The 12,036-nt window shown below is 41.5% G+C and overlaps 1 protein-coding gene across 2 annotated transcripts in view; it reads right to left on the reverse strand.

Moving 5' to 3' along the window:
• sorcs3b (sortilin related VPS10 domain containing receptor 3b) overlaps nucleotides 1-12,036 on the reverse strand; it is a 69,915-nt gene that overhangs the window by 8,480 nt on the left and 49,399 nt on the right. For both annotated transcript variants that reach the window (XM_062566733.1, XM_037465930.2), the window contains exons 3-19: nucleotides 10,222-10,321; nucleotides 9,903-10,061; nucleotides 9,671-9,744; nucleotides 8,788-8,852; nucleotides 8,148-8,266; nucleotides 6,434-6,523; nucleotides 6,131-6,310; nucleotides 5,128-5,274; nucleotides 4,145-4,247; nucleotides 3,758-3,834; nucleotides 3,565-3,656; nucleotides 2,647-2,754; nucleotides 2,330-2,447; nucleotides 2,091-2,224; nucleotides 1,424-1,537; nucleotides 725-896; nucleotides 5-191 (exon numbers count right to left, since the gene is read on the reverse strand). In XM_062566733.1, coding sequence (XP_062422717.1) covers nucleotides 5-191; nucleotides 725-896; nucleotides 1,424-1,537; nucleotides 2,091-2,224; nucleotides 2,330-2,447; nucleotides 2,647-2,754; nucleotides 3,565-3,656; nucleotides 3,758-3,834; nucleotides 4,145-4,247; nucleotides 5,128-5,274; nucleotides 6,131-6,310; nucleotides 6,434-6,523; nucleotides 8,148-8,266; nucleotides 8,788-8,852; nucleotides 9,671-9,744; nucleotides 9,903-10,058 — 1,936 coding nt within the window. In that variant the 5' untranslated portion in view covers nucleotides 10,059-10,061; nucleotides 10,222-10,321. The remainder of the gene's footprint in view (nucleotides 1-4; nucleotides 192-724; nucleotides 897-1,423; nucleotides 1,538-2,090; nucleotides 2,225-2,329; nucleotides 2,448-2,646; nucleotides 2,755-3,564; nucleotides 3,657-3,757; nucleotides 3,835-4,144; nucleotides 4,248-5,127; nucleotides 5,275-6,130; nucleotides 6,311-6,433; nucleotides 6,524-8,147; nucleotides 8,267-8,787; nucleotides 8,853-9,670; nucleotides 9,745-9,902; nucleotides 10,062-10,221; nucleotides 10,322-12,036) is intronic.

Raw genomic sequence — 12,036 nt, forward strand, 5'->3', positions numbered from 1 at the left:
ATACTGGTAATGTGTAAAAACAGCGTGCTGCTGTCAGACCCCTGGTTGTTTTCGGCAGAAGCTGTCACTCTGTAAATCCCAGTTGTTCTGTAGATGTGGTTGATGCCATCATCTGTCCTGCTCAGGTTAGAGTATGTGATCTTAATACCGTCCCCGAAGTCCAGCTGGATGCTGGTCCTCAAAGAGTCTCCCTGTGGACAGGCGGGTAACACATGGCATCTGTCACTGCAGTTTAGGTCAGGATACTTCAACACAAGTCACATGTGCGGGTGAAATAAGCACACTCTGCTTCTAAAGTGCTTGGGCTGAGATGTCCTGTAAAGCCGCGTCACAAACACTTTGAAGGTGGGTACCAATGCGAGGAGACAGAAATCCAACTGAGAGAAGAGGAGGAAAAGCTATAGTGCAAGAAAAGTCATGACAGTGTACTCTGGATTTGTTTATTATCTGGGGCCATCTTGAAAGCTGATAAATTCATCCAAAAATACTTTCTAACTATCCACTTGTGGCATGTAGCTATGCAGAAATGTTTATTATAAAGATATCTGCATTTCTACCTGACTAATATGAAAGGTCAACAGCACATCATTGGACTTAAACCTTAAGAAGCACAGGAAAATACTTTTATAGAGTCAACAACTGTAGTCGAGCACTGATTTAAATTTCAGTCGTTTCCTTCGCACTAACTATTAACACTTGAGCGGTTTTAGGCGATGCAACTCACTTCATCGAGGTAGACCATGAAAGTGACGTTGCTTCCAACGGTGGCGCTGAGCTCTGCTTGACTCGTTGAGAGCCGCAGGCCTCGCGGGGGCCTGGGACGACACGCCTGCCTCCTGGGGGAGTAAACATTCCTCCCTCCCTCCTTGCAGTTATTGGACAGAACCTTACGATACCTTTGAAGTAGCAAATAAAAAAAGTGCATTCAATTCCTGTTTTATGTGTTATACTAATTTTAATAGTGTACAAATATGCATGAATCTGTTTAATTTGGTGAATGAAGACTCAAAATGAAGATATTTTCAATGTAGCTTCACAGGTCATGGGGCTTTGTTGTTTTTTTATGTGTAGCGGAGCAGTTTCCCCAACATCCACAGTTTATTTAGATTGTTTTTTGCTCGGAGCAGCTTCTCCTTTGCAATTCATTGTGTGAGAAAAGTGTCTATCAATAGCACACAGATTTCCAGTACAATGCATCCTGGCCTATTTTGTGACTTTTTGGAGTGTGAACATGATGCAAACTCAAAATCGGCTCAGTGTCATTATGTGTTTTGGAATTAGGTTACTTTTTTCTCGGCTCTACTCAAAAGCTTTTTTTGAACGATTGAGAAAGTGAGCCATTATTTTTGGTTTGTGTTGGAGACAACGTGACAGTGGAATACTATTGTTCTGGGATGGAATAAACACTTCGGGGGCCACTTACCCTGTGCTGTTGAGGAAGCTTTGGCTGGTGCTGCAGCTTTTAGTCGCACCATTTGGATTAAACCAAAAAGCCGGGGAGCACTTTCCATCCGCCTGACGTTCCCACCCATAATCACTGCCAAGCAAACATGACACTTTGTGAAATGCAAAATACTGCACCTCAAATAATTTAGCTTCTACAAGCGTTTGTAGTGGGTGAAATATTTTGCAGTTGGCGCTTCATTGTGTACTTTAGGACCATAACTCGAGACGTGAGTCAGACGAGCAGGATCAAACAGAATATCCAACAGATGGATAAACCATATTTAAAATTAATTTAATGATTCATTATTAATGGCATGCAAGTTACACCAGCATATTTAAAAAGTCCCAAACTCCCATCTACAATTTCTATATAAACTATAATTAGATTCAAAGGACACAGTCATATTGTTTTTCAATTAAATGTGGAATGTAAGATGGATAATACGGCACACAAAGTTCCGCAATCTGTTGTGGATCGCAAATTTCTCCCAACAGCCGTAATTAACTACAAGTGAATGACATGCTCAAAAGGAGACGGGCTGTTTGGTAAACACATAATGAAAAATAATTAAAGATCCCCGAGGATGAAAGTTTCCGATAGTGTCTAAACCTAGTCGAAAAAGGCGGAGAGAAGAAGTTATTACCATTCAAAGTCGTAGGCCGTGCAGAGGCACGGGTCTGAGGAATAGATCCTCGAGTAGTCCTGGGCCAGCATGCATCGGTTGCCCGGCCTGCGCTTCATAAATATCTGCTTCTCTCCCATTACACACAGCTCTCCCTATCAAACAAAGAAAAAAGAGCATTTAGTTTTTCACAAGAAACTCTGGAAAGAAAAATCTGAGAAAACAGTGACAACGACTATAATGTTTAACATGTCTGTGACCTTGTTGTGGAGGTGCCATTTTTGATAGTCTCCATCCATGCATCTCCTGTTAAAGAGCCCTTTGTAGTCGATCTTGATCAGCTGCCACTCGGACCGATGACTGAAGTGTCCAAAAAACCTGCAAAGATGTTTCCCAATCTTGAGACCTAGATATACAGTTTTCTGATATGACGCAGTCACCTGCAAATCTGATTAATTGGAGATAACAACCTCCCGTGGAGCTCTTTCTTTCTTTCCACCCACAGATGAGTAAACTCTTAAAGCCTGATACTATTTGTTTTATTCCTCCTGAACGGCACTTATCTGCCTCTGCTTACGTGATAATGTGATTGTCAGATTCCGGCTCCATTAAAACTCCGTCCACATACAGAGGGGCCAAGGAGAAACTGTGACGGTCCCACTTTTTTCCTTCGTCTAGACTGATCCTTCAAGAAAAAAAGGAGGAGAAAAAAAAAAAACAACAGCTGTCAACGACTGTCGGTCGGTCTATCCATCCAGGTTCATCCCTCTGCGGTGGCTTGTGAATATATTGTTTACTCTTTGCATATAGCATTAAACATCACACGCACATAAGCTTTGATGTACAAGGTACAAAGAAATATGATTTCACAAAAAAATGTCAGGGGATTCAGCTTTTGCCAAAGATGAAAAATGGAGCGCCGATAATTCTCTTCAATGTGAAAAATTATCTCGGCACCGAGCTGCACAATAGAACAAATGCTCCTTGTGCCAGGGACATTTTTGAAGGTGACAAAACAATGGAAAAGAGAGATATGACTCAGGTTGTAACATTAAAATTGATTTGGGGGGTTTCAAATCACCTTTCCTGGAGCTTAATCACTTTTGACAGGGCTGAATGTATAGGGACATCAAAGCAGATAGTGTTACAAAGCCCCCGCAATATGAAGGACTTATAGGGCATTCTCAGTCTCATAGTTCTACCCTGCTCCACTCCACATTTACATAAAAGCACTCAAACCATCATATCCAACCAAACAGTACAAAGCCGTAACAGACTCTCTTCTGTTGGAAACGATTCAGACAGTTGTGAAGCCGCAGTGCCGATATAATAATCATGCAAACTTGGCCCGTCAGCCTTTGAACACATTAAAGGTAATCATCAAAAACAGAGCGAAAACTCAAATTATACCCAGATACTCTTGATTTCAACACCTTAAAATTCCTACCTTCAGTAATTTTGATGTCAGCCCTTGTCGGACAGTAGAAACACCTACCATAAGTGCCGGATAGGCGTCGCCGCATGTAAGACGGCCAGCAAAGCCCCTCCGTTGTCAAGAAACCAGACGTTGTGCTCTTCATCAAAAATCTGCATTGGTGACAAAAGCAATTGTCTCCACTTAAGACGGCACGCTTTCAATACGAATGCATAATCGATTCAAGATAAATGCATGCCCCGTGCTGGCCCACCTGTCTCCAGCTATTTCCTGCATCAGATGTGATAAACATCCCAAGGTTAGTGGAGGACAGCTCTGTCCCGGTATTCCCTGAGTACAAAAAAACATGAATAAATTCACTCGGTCTGTATTTACATAGCAAAGGCTCCGTAACACACCTGTATGCACCATCACCTGACGAAATCATTGAGAGTTATTTTTTTAATCTCTGCGTGCCCTCGTTTTCCACCGGAGGACACGTCTGTGGCTTCCGTTAACCCGATCATCTCATCCGAAATACGAGGTTTTCATTTCATTTTGTCTTAATGTGGTTTCACCGTTAGTATGCATTTAGCTGAGAGACTAGGGATACCTCTAACGTGATTTATAAATGAAAGCATTTTTCTGTGGGTAACTCTACCTGTAGCCACGATGATGCCTGGCACAGACTTTTTGCTGGTGATGGGTCCAGACGTGTAGGGATTCTCCGACATCTCCAGATGAAGATGCAGCGAACAAAATGGCTGTCAACAAAACGGGTTCCAATGGAGCACAAGTTGAGACAATATGTATCAGACAGATCTCCACAAAAGCAATTATAATTAGCTTTGCCTCCAAATTACGCTTCCCGTTGAGAGAAAAGTGCGAACATTCTCAGATGCCATTCATACAACAAAGATACTTTGTTCCTTTCACATTCTCTGCCTGGGAAAAAAGGCTGAGAGGACACAAAAGGGCATTTGAATTGTTTCATTCTAAAGCAAACAAGGCATGTAATTAAAATTCCCCAAGATGCACTGATAAAACTTGCAAAATGGATTCAAATCATTTCACTCATCTCTCAGACTAAAGCACACCGAAACACATCAAAGTATTTTTTTTTTTTTTTCAAACAGCAGAGGTTTTAGGGAGGTCAGAAAGCAGACAGGGGCATAATGCTCCAATATAAAGCAAAGATAAATACCCTTACCTGCTATTAACTGAACATTATACACTAAAAGAAAAAAGACTGAAAAACATACTGACTGGATGAGATTAATATCCAACAGCACGGCCATATAACGTAATTCAGTGTAATCTAACATTCATTAGTCCAATGTGTCTACAGGTAGTAAATTGAAATCCCAGAGGTTAATGGAAAGGCTGGACCCCTGAAAGTACACACGATGACACGATATATGCTTCACGCGGCTAATAAGAATATACCAGCCGAGCATCTCATCTGCCATTTAGGAGGCTCGTGTGGAAGCTGGCGCCTCGCCCGTTGCAAATGTGGCTCTGAATCAAAGAACTTCCTCAGCGCAGCTGATGAGGTTGAAACATTTGATGAATGATACATGTCACGCGTTTCATTTTGCATGGGTAAAAGCATGAATGCACTCTTACCCAAAGGCTTCGGCTTACCAGAATGCAGTGGAGGTTATTTCCAGCCACATCGGTGGCAGGAGCTGGCAACATGGCCCATGTTTGTCCCTTGTCGTATGTGATAAAAGTCTTGACATGACTGTCCAGCAGTTTGTTGGCGAGATACATGCCATTTATCCCTTCAACCTACAAAGGAAAACAGCAATGATTCTGAGTAACATCTAAAAATACTTTCAGGAGGTTAACAATCGTATCCATAATACTTAAGAGGTAAAAGGATTGGAATAGGAAGGCTGGGTTGTTGATGAGCAGAAATGAATCAATGGTACTCAACGTGTTGTTTGAGCAGTGGAGGAAAAAGGTATTCAGACCCTCTGCATAGGCAAGCAATATCACAGTGTGAACATACAAGTACAAGTCCTTTCAAAACTGTGAAAAGGACTGAAGTAGCATCCACTGAATGCAAGACCTATCAAAAGTAGTTCTTTACACGGAAATGCACTTGGCACTGTTATGATTGGTTATACGTTCATTATTATTTATGCTTTAACATGTGAGCAGTACTAAAATCTCGCAGTGTTTTGTAGTTTGATCAGTAACGATGCGCCATTTTGACTGATGAGATGTGTTTTAAAGCAAATCTTGAACTGAAAAGAAACTTGTGACTTTAATTCTAAAATAAATGAAGATCACACTTAATACATCTCAAAAGTAGTGAGGTATAGCAGCAAAAAATAGAAAAGCTTGAGTAAAATATCTTAAAATTGTGCTTAAGAAACAATAGTTGTTAATGGGAGAATAGGCTGTTTTTTCATATTTTCTGTGTTAAAATCACAATGTTTGAATTGTATATTGCTGATCAGTGAACAAAAGACTACTTGAAAACGTAACCCTGTGATCTGATGATTAAAATGCAATACAACATTTCATAGGTAAAGTGACTGATCAATGAATGAAAACATGAATAACTTTTACAATGAAAACAATGGGTAGTAGCTGGCATACTTGAATGAACTGAATTAGGTTGAGCGGTGCTACTCACCTTGTAAAAGTCAACCAGTAGGTTTCCGCCGGGTCCTCTGCTGGTTCTCAGGTTCTCTAATGAAAGGGTGAAGTAAACCCCGGGGGAGTCTGAGATATACAGGCTGTACGTGTTATTCTGATTCCACTCCTGCACCGCAGCAAACACCTGCTTCTCATCCGTGCTGATGATGTGCATGTCCTGCATGGAGGAAGAGGGTTTTAGTAAAGCGTGACTCTTCTTCATAAAATGACAATTGTGCAACTGTAGAAAAACAAAAACACATTTTTTTTAATCATCCAATTTGGTGTCTTTGTAGCTTACCTTTGGTAGACAATATTTAGGTAATTTCATCCGCTTGAAGGATTCTCTCATGTAGGAGACGAAGTAGCTGGCTCTTCCTGACTTGGTTACCTTTGCAATAAAGTCAAGAAAGCTTTGTCATTCTTTAAATAGACTGCATATTTTAGTTTTGCTTCCCCTCACGCTTTTGTATTTTCTCGATTTCCAGGGTCAACAACTCCTTTATTTGCATTTTGGTTGATGCCATGAGTTTTCCTCCCATTGCAGACTGTCTGCATAATGAAAAAAAGCGGGACGGGAGGGTTTACACAAGACATCCCACAGTCACATCCCAAATGTGAAATGTGAACATGGAGCCAAAGCATCTCCGGAAGGTGGTGTAATATTTTTGCAACACATGACCGACTTGATAAAACATTTACTCGACGTTGTAAAAATCTAAACTAAAATGGCAAGGACCACAGAAATGATCATCATTAACTCAATTAGTCTAAGCCTAAGAGGCACTGAAAATTGTGTTGGCCTTATCTACAGGGTGTCATGAAGATCTTAATGCACTTTCCCATCCACTAACAGGCCGAGTACCACTACCTGATTGCTTATTTTCTAATCAACTAGAAGGATTGCGTTTGTCCCCCAACACACTACATTAGGGCTCTAATGGAATAATCTATCGAAAATCAATGAGCTGCATTTTCCCAGGCCACATTTTTGAGGATGTTGCACTTGGCTGTTCCTTCTCTCCCAAGAGACTTTGGAGGTGTTGAAGACTGCTTATTTCGTTGTAGCCCGATCGATAACCTCATTACTCTTTGTCAAGTTAAATCCAACTGCCCAGAGCAATGAAAGTCACAAGAAAGTCATCTGTGCCACCGCAGCGCCGCGCAGGCACTTCTGTGTCCAGTTATTTTCAACAGACATCTTCCTCGCGTCTGCCTCTGCCTCAACGGTCAATCTCATCTCGGGCTAAATGCAATTTGGGCATTTTATTGAATCACCATTTCTGAATCATGCTGTGATATATATATATATATATTTTTTTTCATCACAGCCATTTCAATCGAGTCTGTGGATTAACTGTGTTCAAAATGGAACTGGGTCACTGCTAAAGTATTGCTGCAGCGACATCGCATCATATTTTCAAAAATAAAGGAAATCTGTGGATGTATAAATATATAAAATATAAACGGTAAACATTTAGGGGGGGTTTTATTCAAATGGAAGATTGCGGAGTGATTTAGCATCCTCACCAAGTCCTAAAAAACTATATGATTAGATTTTTCCCTCCAGGCTGAGGAGCAGAGAGAAAACGACTGAGCTGTGGGTAAAAAAAACGAATGACAGCAAAGGGTATTTGAAAATTACATTTCTAATAATGACCCTGACTGCCGGTGTCTAATTGGAGTCAAAGTCAGAGTGAATGGTAATAAGGACACCAACCTATCTATCTATTCCAGTAATCTCAGTTTGAAAACACATATTTCCGGCTCGCAGCGTGTTTGTGTGCAGAGACTCAAACAGTGAGCGCCGCGCTTTCACACCAACGGGACAAAAACATAATCACAAACCACACATTGGGTAAGTAGGGAACAGGTGTGTTGGGGAAAGCCATTATATGGGTTTGATGGAGAACAATGAACTGGCTGAGGAAAAAGAAAAAGAAAAAAAAAATCAAACTTCACACAGACAGAATGAAAAGAGGTAGATAGGAGAAGTAATCTATTACCACCCGAACCTGTGTGAAAACGTATTCATCCTGCACCACCAGCGAGTTGGTGTCTACGTGCCCAGGGAAGAGGTACAGCCTGTTGCCTTCTGTGCACCGTTGGGCTCGGCACTTCACGTACTGGGCACCTGGAGAGAGTCCATCAGGAGTGAATTACAACCATTTACATCGGCAAACTGTGCTTTGCAACGCGCTTAGTTACAAGATAACATTCTGCTATGGTGCTCCATCTTTTGCACTCCAGCATGGGCTCAGATTCCAGACAATGTACAGTAGCTGCATTGTGTCACACTTCCAAAACAATAATTCAGAAGCGTATTTTCTCCCCACAGGAGTGACCATGAGGATCTTTCCAAAGCAGGAAACCCCTATAATTGGTTTGACAGAATACACCATGCTGTTTAGAAAGGGGGGGGGTCGAGGTTTGTCTATGAGACGCAGGGGATAGATTAACGAAAAGAAACATCTATCAACCCACTAAAACTCCCCGTTTTTGTCAGAAGACACCTATTGTGCTTTACTAGACTTGAGGGACCAATCCGTACAACAGAAGGGGTCTCATCTTCCCCGTGACCTCGCTCTAAACGAGGGGGAGGAGGAGGGGGAGGAGGGGGGGTCCTCCGGGTGTTGTGTGGAGTGCAGCACTCACGGCCTTTCGCGGTGCGCGTCTCGATGTGGACCACATCGGATTCTCTGTCCAGCCCCATTACCGCCCTTGAAGGAGCGCGAGGGAGGAGGAGGAGGAGGAGGAGGAGAAGGATAGAGAGGAGCAGAAGGAAGTTGAGACGGGGGGGAGGAAGAAGAAAATGAGATTTAAAAAAAAGAAAAGAGGGAGAGGCCGTAGATGGACACCGCTGCTCTGTGAATGTTTTTTATCTCCTGTAAATCAGTCGGCGGAGTTTCTTCACCACCAGCTGCAATCAATCTCCACAACAACAGACACCAGCTATTCCCAGAAATATCAAGCACAGCAAACGAGCGTCATGATATTGCAGGTGACAGCGAAAAAACATTTTGAAAAATAAGTATCTCACAAAATGTGCATGGAGAAATGGTTTTTTTGAGGAGGACAAATAACGCGCCGCCGCCAGTGTCGCTGCACAGCGCCGCGCTGCTCTTATTTATCCGACGCCTTGCTGTTCACGCATGTGGAGACGATGTCCTCCAACCAATGTCCTTTCTCTCACGGCAGGAAAAAAAACACTCTCGGGTTTGACACACGTGCCATGACGAACAGGGATAAACGGGCTTACATCGATATTCACTGCCTTGTGCTCGAGCAGTCTGGATTACTAAATGACAGCGACAACAAAAACAGCGTGTTGTGTTTGTGCTCAAGGAAAAAGGGGAACAATTTCCCTTCAGATCTACCTGACGAGGACGTAACAGTTTACGCTTGGCTGCCACGAGGGTCGTTTTTTTTTTTCCGACGAGAGGTCCGTGGATCCTTCAGGCAGCCCACGGCCATCGACACTATGATTATGCAAATTCTAATTCATCACCATGCAGGAATAGGATCCAAATGAGCATACCAGTAGAATCGGCCTGGCATCACGTTGTCATGAATGAGCTGCCACTTCTTCCCAAAGTCCATTGAACTGTACAGCTGCAAAGATAAAAATCAAGCCCGATCTTCAACACACGTGCTTTAGAAAGAATGTATTGTTGATAACCAGTACAGGCATCGTCACAAAAGACTCCCACACCCAGAATAAAAGACAAAACCAACGGCATGTTTTCATTGGGCGCTCACTCGGGGGCTACCTTGCTGTCATGACTGTAAGCCAGTATCCAGTTCTCCTGTGCAGGATGGAAAAGCAGGCTGAGGATATTGAAGTTAATGGGATGCTTCTCAAAGCTTGCTCCTTCATCCGAACTGATGAGAACAGCGCTCTCTACCTCTGGGTCGCTGAGCATCATTATCTAAAGTACAGAGGACGAGAGAAGGGATACGACATTAAGAGAGAGGGAGAGAAAGACAGAGATACTGTCATTTGGCGGAACAGAAAATAATAATGTAATTTGATGTCAGGAGTGACCTTGTGAGGGATCAAAGTGATGAAATCAACAAGGAAATGCTGACCTTCTGTTTGTTGGTTGGGCAGACGTACAGGTAGCTCAAAACCGTCCTTGAGCCGACTTTGTCGTTGAGTTTGGAGTAGGTGCTTCCATAATCAGAGGATCTGGAGGTAAACGGGAACGACACATTGCATGTTTGAATGTTAGGGGTGTAATCAGTTGCTATGCGATGCCTGCGTCTTCATGGCACACCAAATGTTTTTAGATGGATTTTTTATTTTCTTTTACCTCTCAGACGTTGTTTTCCTTCATGGAAAGAAATTCAACTTGTCTGGCTTCATGCCAATGTAACATTTTTGTTTTTCATGCACGGATAAAGAAGCGTTTCTGAAATCCCGCTGAAGGTGCCATGCTGAAAAAGGGTGCTGTCATTACTCCACTAGTATTCTACTGTAAGTGCTCAAAAGGGATTAAATGAGAAAATATAATACAGGAAAACACACTGACTAATGGAAAGTCTGCTCTTTATAAAACCCTTCTTTTCAATTTCAACACAGGATAATAAAAACAGAGCTTCAGAGTAGACATTTGCCGTTGCCGAAATCCTATTTAACAGAAATCAAATTGATTAAATGAATAACAGTTTTTCAAGAGTGAAGTGTTTTGACAAGTTTGTGGCCCTTTTGTTTCTATGCAAAACTTTTTTTCGAGGCAGGTAGCTAAACTGTCTCCCAAAGCTTTCTGGTTATATATAAGATTACAAACAAATGTGCTAATATGTTATTTCATTAATAAAGTATTTCCAGAAAAAGAAAATGTAGACAAGCTAAACTTAACTAGTACATCACCAATATGCATCCAAATATACCTCTACTTTCACAAGCTGTTTTATAGTTTTTATAATATCAAAAAGAGTCAATCATTTTCACATCACAAGTAACCACATCTAAAAAGAAGGTTTCTAGGAATTTTTGTGCATTTGCTGTAACATATTAAAAAAATCAAGATATAAAAGTGAAGTCCTGTCCTGGAAGTAAAAGACTAATGAAAACTAACTAATCGATTTTACAATGCTGGTTTGAAATTACTAAACCAATTCAAAATATTATTTGAATTATGAATGAATCCCTTCAATGGGGCAGATTACATCACTGAATGTTTACATAACAGTGTTTCAATCCAATATCAGCGCACCGTAGGCATGTTTAAGTAATTGGGAAACTCTGGAAGCTGACAGTGTTGCAATCATTTTTTGGACAACCCGCAAGGAATATGGATACGTTATTGAGTTTATTTGCCTTCTGTACTAAACATGTTGACATTTTCAAATGGCATTCCTTACCACCAGCAACAATAGCATTCAGCAACACATCATGCTAAATATCCACTTCACATGTGTCAACAAGTGCTGAGTGGAAATGTAATGAGCCACTGCCTGCCTGCAAGGTAGGAAATCACTTAATGGACCTCAGGTATGCTTTAGAAAATGGTCAACAATAATGGACTCACCTGGCACTTAATTAAGTACAAATGTTCAACTGCTTATTAAAGCAACTATCAGCTGGTCAAGACTATCTGATGGCGTTCAAACCCAGCTTTAAAACTGATTATTTAAATGATCTGACTATCATCTCATCATCAGGCTTCAGAATATGGTGAATAATCAGTGAATTTCACACAGAACCGTCTCGAGGGTTCAAAGAGATTGGTCCTAAAAAAAGACAAAAACAAAATCCTCTGAGCTGCCGTTTTCTGGCCCAAAAACGCCTTGCTGATGAGTTCAGAGGACATAGGCTGACTGCTATGAGCTGATGACAAGGAAACAGAAACTCAAATAACCACTTGTCACAACAGGCGTAGAGAGAAGAGCATGTTTGAA

The sequence above is a fragment of the Pungitius pungitius genome, chromosome 13 (assembly GCF_949316345.1).
Source record: "Pungitius pungitius chromosome 13, fPunPun2.1, whole genome shotgun sequence".
In the NCBI taxonomy this organism is placed as follows: Eukaryota; Metazoa; Chordata; class Actinopteri; order Perciformes; family Gasterosteidae; genus Pungitius; species Pungitius pungitius.